Source organism: Phalaenopsis equestris, unplaced genomic scaffold (assembly GCF_001263595.1).
Source record: "Phalaenopsis equestris unplaced genomic scaffold, ASM126359v1 Scaffold000002, whole genome shotgun sequence".
In the NCBI taxonomy this organism is placed as follows: Eukaryota; Viridiplantae; Streptophyta; class Magnoliopsida; order Asparagales; family Orchidaceae; genus Phalaenopsis; species Phalaenopsis equestris.
This window is the reverse complement of record NW_018164444.1, coordinates 63,926,680-63,933,911: the sequence shown is the minus strand read 5'-3', so window position 1 is coordinate 63,933,911 and position 7,232 is coordinate 63,926,680. Positions and strand designations below refer to the sequence as shown.

The 7,232-nt window shown below is 36.7% G+C and overlaps 1 protein-coding gene across 1 annotated transcript; it reads right to left on the bottom strand.

Moving 5' to 3' along the window:
• Positions 1–4,329: 4,329 nt before the first annotated feature.
• Positions 4,330–6,493, bottom strand: LOC110038028 (1-aminocyclopropane-1-carboxylate synthase 3-like). Its single transcript, XM_020742790.1, has 3 exons — positions 5,923–6,493; positions 5,680–5,817; positions 4,330–5,445 (listed from the first exon to the last, which is right to left on the bottom strand). The coding sequence occupies exons 1-3, from the start codon at positions 6,076–6,078 to the stop codon at positions 4,330–4,332; spliced, it is 1,410 nt and encodes a 469-aa protein (XP_020598449.1). The 5' UTR covers positions 6,079–6,493.
• Positions 6,494–7,232: the final 739 nt, after the last annotated feature.

Here is a 7,232-nt window from a genome sequence, read left to right as displayed (position 1 = left end):
CTCAACACAATGGATAGGGCGAAGCAGAGCCAGAGAGAGCTCGAGCTTGGCACGTGTTCAACTCATTCGAAATTGGCTCTTGTTCAAAATGGCTCGTGAATAGTGTGTTCATGTTTGACTTGATTTACATATTCATGTTCAGGTTTGGGTCGAAATTGACTCGTTAGAATACAATTTTTTTAATAATAATTATTTAAAAAAATTAAAATAATCATTAAAGTGATGCAGTATAACTATTTTTCCTAACTATTTTGAACATAAAAATCAATGTTTAAGTTTTAATATTGTCTGTTTCTACTATTTATGATAAAAATTACTCTAATTTTTACCCATTATTCTTGTATTCCACTATTTCGGTGCACAATAGCCAAATCACAACACAAATGTAGAATAATCGATTCAAGCATTTTCAATATTAGCTAAAAAGCCTTATGAGAACAAGTGAAGCAAAATGGCCAAATCAGAGCACAAATACACGATAGTTGAATCACAGTTCACAACAAAACCCTTATATCAGATCTCAGCCATAAATAAAAAGATGTAGAGGCAATAAATTAGATTTCACTCCCAAAAATTTAAAAACTAGGTTTCACTGAAAAAATCTAAATAAATCTAAAAGTTTTAAAAAATTCAAGCAAAGAGAACATGAAGAAAATTATGAAATACTAAAGAAGAGATGCTCAAAGATAGCACCTGGATAGCCTTACAAGCAACCAAGCATGAATAACGAGCAATTACAAGGCAAGAATACCGAGCAATCGAGTCAACGATAACGAGCAATTACAAGGCAAGAATACCGAGCAATTGAGTCAACGTCGAAGACAAAGAACTTTATCGAAGACAAACAGAAGTAGAGATTAGCGAACAAACAAAAAAGACAAATTCTAAGCTCTCGCGGTTGAAAGCCTTTCACAAGTTTGGGAGGAGGAGGTGAGCCTAAGGAGGCGGTCAAATGCCTTTCGCGATTTTGAGAGGAAAAGAAGGGGAGGTCGGGTAAGGGTTTTTTTTTTTTAAATGTATAATGTATTATATTAATTATATTATATAAATATATAATATTTATATAACTATTACTAATATATTATCATTATAATTAATCTATTATATTATAGGATTTAATTATTTAAAAAATGATTTAATTTAAAATATTAATTAATTATAATTTATAACATTTAATTTTTTGAATATATATATTCGAGCCAGATTGAGACGAACACAAATGAATAAATGTTTGTTCGTGTTCAACTCACTTACATTTCAAGCTTAAAAAATTATTCGAGTTTGGCTCATTAGGCTTAACAAACGAGTTGAACACGAGCTACTCAAAGAGCTAACACGAGTTGTTTGTAAATGACAAGCCAATTTGACAACCCTAACTATGGTTTGTGTGTCCAAGTGCAGCCTACATGACTCACAGCTCCTGCAGCTTTCTACTAAGATCTCTGTGGCCAACCGTCGCTTGTGAAGAAACTATATGTGACTCACACTATCAACTACTACTATGATTTTCAACTAAGATTTATACGACTTTGGTCACCTTCTCTATTTTATCATCAAGAACAACTTTCATTATAGTTAAATTGTAGCTATTATCAATGAATTACATATATTCATTTACAATAATCATATTTATAATTCTATCTTCTGTAATTCATGAGAAGAGTGAATTCATACACTCAAAATTATATAATAGATAATTTCAATTGGGGCATGCCCAATGGTTTTTTTTCTTTCCAGAATTTTTTATCTTGTTTATTTTTCCTTAATTACGTGAGTGTGTCAAATTTTCATACAATATTAAGATGATAAATAATCACTCTATTATTACGGACAATTATTTTGGTATTTGCTCAGCATATGTTTGTCTAAATTTTCTTTTCAATAATATTTTTGAGGTAATTTTTCAAACTGCTTTTTATCAGAAAAACACATTATTTTAGTTTTTCAAAAATTAACATCGAATGAACGAATAAAAACTACTAGAAAGTTTAAACGTGCAGAGCCGTAAAATACAGAATAAATTTATTTCTTATTTAATCGATCCATGTTGAATTTATTTGAGCGGATAAAATATGTTTTAATTTTGGCAAAAAGAAAAAATAAAAAACTGGGTAAGAGAAGGCTTGATATACTGTTTCGGTGTTTGGTTGGGAAAAAACAGCTAGTGTTGGAATGTTGCTTACGAGAGACATTTCATTAATCCAACAAAAAGTCGGTCGCAGGAAGTTATCGCCGCAGCGTCGTCGTCACCTTTTTACTGCCGACGGCCGCTTTTCTCGCCGACAAACCTCCTCCTTCTATGCTTTAATTATTGTACATATCTATGATCACCTTTAAATATATTGATTACGCTGACTTCATCATTGACTTGAAGGTTGTTCTGGGTCTTTAGCAGGAGACATCAGTTACAAACCAAGCGAAATTATCACTTGTTTATTGTTATTTTTAGGAAACATATCAGAATATTTATCTAATTATATTGCTGTCAAATTGTTTTAATTAGTATATGTATAAATCAAAAATTATTAACACGAATCTTAGACAAAATGAAAGACTAAAATGAAAGAGTCTCCCCCTCTTAGGTAAGCATTCAACCGATAATTGAAGGTCGTATCTCCAAACTCGAGATTGGTTCAAGCTTTGTGGATGGTTGTCGCTCCACAACAACAAAACCCGCTGAATATAAGGCGTAAATCATTCTGATAGCGAGTCTCGTCGGATACCCCACATGAACTTCTAGCCAGCCAACCCGCCAATTTCCGCCATTGATGAAATTCAAATTTTAATGTAAATATGACATAAAATTTATATAATCAATTAGAACATTAATCACATTAAGAACAATTATCATAATCTTTTCCTTCCTTATATAATTTTATAAAACAGACTTCTATAAGTACAAGACAAAAGGTCGAGACTTTTCTCCATTGATTTTTCCTATAAAAATTCTCTTATTCACTCACCTCTAACCCTCGGGGTGTGTTGACAACGAAAAAAATAGGATCCAATAGTATAACTAATTCTTTATATTTATCATTCAATTCATTAATCCACACACACACAAATATATATATAGTAATGGATTACCGTCTTAGCGTTGCACGATGATTCACCACACACTCAGATGAAAATGAATCAACATGTGATGACACAAGAAGTTTTTACGTGGAAAACCCGTAAAGAGAAAAAACCACGGGGCCTGAACCAGTTATAAAAATCCACTATAAGTCGGCGATTACAGAGACCCCTTATCCCACAAACTGGAAAAAGTTACTAGATTTTCCAAGGTAGAACGTCGACTAACGATATCTAGTTGGTGGTGATCGACGTAGGTCGACGGTGGTCGCAGACGGTCGGTGGTTGATAGAGGTCGGTGGTGATCGGCGGTGGTCGATGGTGGTCGGCGGTGGTCGGCGGTGGCAGAGATTATGTTGGACTTGAACTCATTCTCAAAGTCTCAAGTTCTCTCTCAAGCCTCCCCCTTCATGTGTGGGGTGGTGCTCTATTTATAGTGTTTTGTGTGCAATTAATACAAGAACACGAACCATTTCGATCGGACGGTCCGGAGAGCTTCCCTCGATCAAATGACGTTTGATGGACATTTGAGTGCTTTAACGATATCATAATCGAGCAATATTGGGCTCGTTGGATTCATCTTGTTGATTCGACTATGAGCTCGTTGAATTCGACATTCGTTTGATCTTTCGATTGTGTTCGAAAATCTCGGAAATCTTCCAAGAATGATTTAATCGCTTGATCTGGGCTTGATTTGACTCAGATTGGACTAACTTTCATATTATTAGGTCCGTCTCATTGAGTCATAGGTCCGTCTCATTGAGTCGGTCAATTTGACTATAAGTTTGCTAAAATTGAAGCTCTCGATAATTTTTTTATCAAGATTCGAATATTTTTTGCTCAAAATATTGCCTTGAGATTCGTGTCGGATGTTAAAAATTTATCGGTGACGTATCAATATATATATGTATGTATGTATAATAGTATATTTTGACAGTTGGTCTGTGAAGCAATGCTGGCAGATAAAAATCTAAAAGTTTAAACTTTGCCGAAAACAAAAATTGTTGGAAATTTAAATGCTTGAAAAGCAACAATAATTTACAGAAGAACATAGGAGTCAGAGCATGCCAGCCACTGCAAAACCCCAATCGGACGGAAATGAGGGCACCTTTCTCCTCCATGAAAAAGTGGAGGAAAAAGAAAAAAAGGATAAGCTTATGGAAGCAAAAAAAGACCTCAAAAAGAGAAGCAAAACATAAAGAAAATCTTCGAGAATTTAACATATATGGAGCAACCATCAATCACAGCGATCAGCTAGCGAGAGAGCTGCTCCAAACTCCTCTCTGACGCCGCTGACAAACGACGAACCCACCTGCAAGCAATCGCCGCCGCCGATCCGAGCCTACTTTGCCGCCTAATCACAAAACTGCTTTCCACAAACTTCCTAAGCCGCTGTATGGCGATGTCGAGCGTAGCCTCCGTCATGTTTGCAAAACAAACCCTAAACCAACCAGGTTCGGCACAATGACAAGATGAACCGGGCGATATGTTTAGCCCAACATCGTAAACTATCTTCTTCCAAAGCTCCATTTCACCATCAAAACTATTTTTTGTAAGCAAATGACGCATATCAACCCAACAGAACAACCCTGCATTACTCTCCAAACACTCTATACCATTCATTCGAAGACCATTGACTAGCATGTTATGTCTCTCCCTAAGCCTCTTCTTATTCTCCACAATGTAGTTTCTTGTAAACTCTTTATCTCCGAGCATCGTGGCAAGAAGGTGCTGAGTCTGCGAAGAAACGAGGCCAAAGCTCGACATCTTGGTGGCAGCTTGGAGGACCAGATCGTTGTCGGAGTAAATGGCGCCGACGCGAAATCCCGGGAGGCCGAGATCTTTGGATAAGCTGTAAACGATATGAACTTGGTTGGAGAGATGGGGGCGTTTGACGAGCACTTGTTTGATGCTGATGAAGTCTGCAGGAGCGATGAAATTAGTGCCGCAGTAAATTTCGTCGCAGATGAGATGAAGGTTGTTAGCTTCAATAAAGTCGACAAGGGTGTGGAGCTCAATGGAAGTCATGGTTGTGCCGAGAGGGTTGGATGGGTTGGTGATGACTATTCCCTTGACTTGAAGTTTGAGTTTGGTGGCTCGGCGGTAGGCGTTGTCGAGAGCTGTTTTGGAGAGGCGGAAGGAATTGGTGCTGGAGCAGCGGATTGGGATTATTTGGGCTCCAGTTCGCCATTTGAGGTCACGGTCGAAGCCTGGATAGTATGGAGTGGGGAGGAGGAATGCGTCGCCGGGGTTGGCGAGGCAGAAGACCAGGGTTTCGTTTGCGGAGGTGGCGCCGGCGGTGAGGACCAGTTTGTTTGGATTGAAGCTCACTTTGTTCCCCCTCAATTCGCTCATAAACTCAGCTAGTGCCTGCATCCATTAGTATGTAGGAGCATGCACTTAGAACGCTTCATCACTAGCTACTTATTTTTCATTTTTTTAACTATATAAATTAGTATACTTTTGTCATCATCTTTGATATATATATATATATATATATGTTATCGTAGAAATAATATAAATTATGATGCATAAATATAAAAGATTTATTAATTCATTTTTTCTGAGTTCTTCGATTCTGTAAAAAAGCGAGGATGGACGTACAAGTTTGAAAGCTGGTAAACCATGGTAGTCCTGGAAAAGAGCCAGTTCCCGGAAGAGTGACGAACTGCCGTTGCTAATCTTGAAGTCAGTTGCGTGAGGGTGGGAAGCCAGCCACGTCTCCAGAAGATCGAAGGAGAGCTACGTACATGGAGCAAAATAAATTTAGTTTAATGTATTTTATAAAAATCTAGAGAGAAAGAGTTATTTAGATATATATATATACATATGAATTTATGTATATACCTGATTCTCGGCCAGTCCCATCTGAATGATCCCGGAGGGGTTGGTGATAGGGTGATAAGGGTTTCTCTGGTACTCTTGCCAGCCCAGGAAGTAGCTGGAGTCTTGGCCATCCAAACCGCACGTGACCTTTCTCGACAGGAGCTTAGTAGGGTTCATGGTTTGAGTTTGGAGAGAATATATACGATATTTATATCCAAAAGTGTGAGAAAGAGATGTGAGAATGATACAACGCTTTGAGAAGAAAACTATGAAGAGTTGAAGGCGATGGAGGAAGTTAAGGAATGAGAGAGGAGAGAAGCCCTGTTTGAGATGCCTGTGGAGTTTGTTAATCGGAAGAACTATTGGGAGCTATATATAGAGATTTTGAAGTTATGAAATTCACTGTGATCTTTTTTTTATTTCTTTTTTGTTGAGCCATACAAATGGTGATGAGTATTAAGAGAGAGAGAGAGAGAGGCTGCCTGCGCAGAAAGTGTATTTTGCCAACTAGTTACGAAAGCAAGCAAAAGAAATGGGTATTTAAGCGCAGGAAGAAGCTGCCGACAGAAAATGAAGAAAAGCCGAGCTCCATCTTTTTGAAGACTAACCTACATGTAACTGGATTCGACACCGCATTCCCTTTTCGTGCAACTACTCACCGCCCTGCCCTGTCTTTCCAACACAATCCCCCATAATTAACATCGCCAACATTTTTCTTTTTTCTTTTTTTCTTACTATGTTTATATATGTTTGAACAAATTTGATTGTAACCTTGGCTTCTTAGATCACATACTCACCAATTTATGGATGCAGCTAAAGCGACCTCATTCATAGAACCGGAACCTAATTAAAGTGAGCTGACGAAATAAAAAAAATCAAGAGATGGGTGATATCTTTGTTTAAAAAACTTTCATTTCCTTATTAGTTTTTAAAAATTATTGTTATTTTAAAAATATAATTAGTATTAAATTATTATTAAGTATTTTAATGTTTGGGAACCAGATTCTTAATCATATATTATACGACACTAAAAAGTTTATTAAGAATTTAGTGGCAGCAAATGACCCCCTCAGCTCTCCCCTGATCCCAATACTGCACCTAACCACAACAGTAAGGTGGGCTACATAGAACTCTATTTTCAAAATTTTACAAGTAAAGCTATATCAAAATTCAATGAGATTGTTAATATTGTCTAATGATTCTTGAACGATCTATACTGAAATGTATTCTTGCACTAACTATCTTCTATAAAGTAATCATTTGACATTTTATATACAACAAATTGTGTATTTCAAATATTCACAGCAGGCATGTGGAATAAGATCAAATTG

What these genes read in the sequence shown, in the direction of transcription:
- LOC110038028 (XM_020742790.1), bottom strand. Translation starts at nt 6,078, where the DNA reads ATGAACCCTACTAAGCTCCTGTCGAGAAAGGTCACGTGCGGTTTGGAT. An exon ending in TGGGACTGGCCGAGAATCAG is followed by an intron (nt 5,818 to 5,922) that starts GTATATACATAA and finishes CCATGTACGTAG; the next exon opens with CTCTCCTTCGATCTTCTGGA. An exon ending in GTTTACCAGCTTTCAAACTT is followed by an intron (nt 5,446 to 5,679) that starts GTACGTCCATCC and finishes TAATGGATGCAG; the next exon opens with GCACTAGCTGAGTTTATGAG.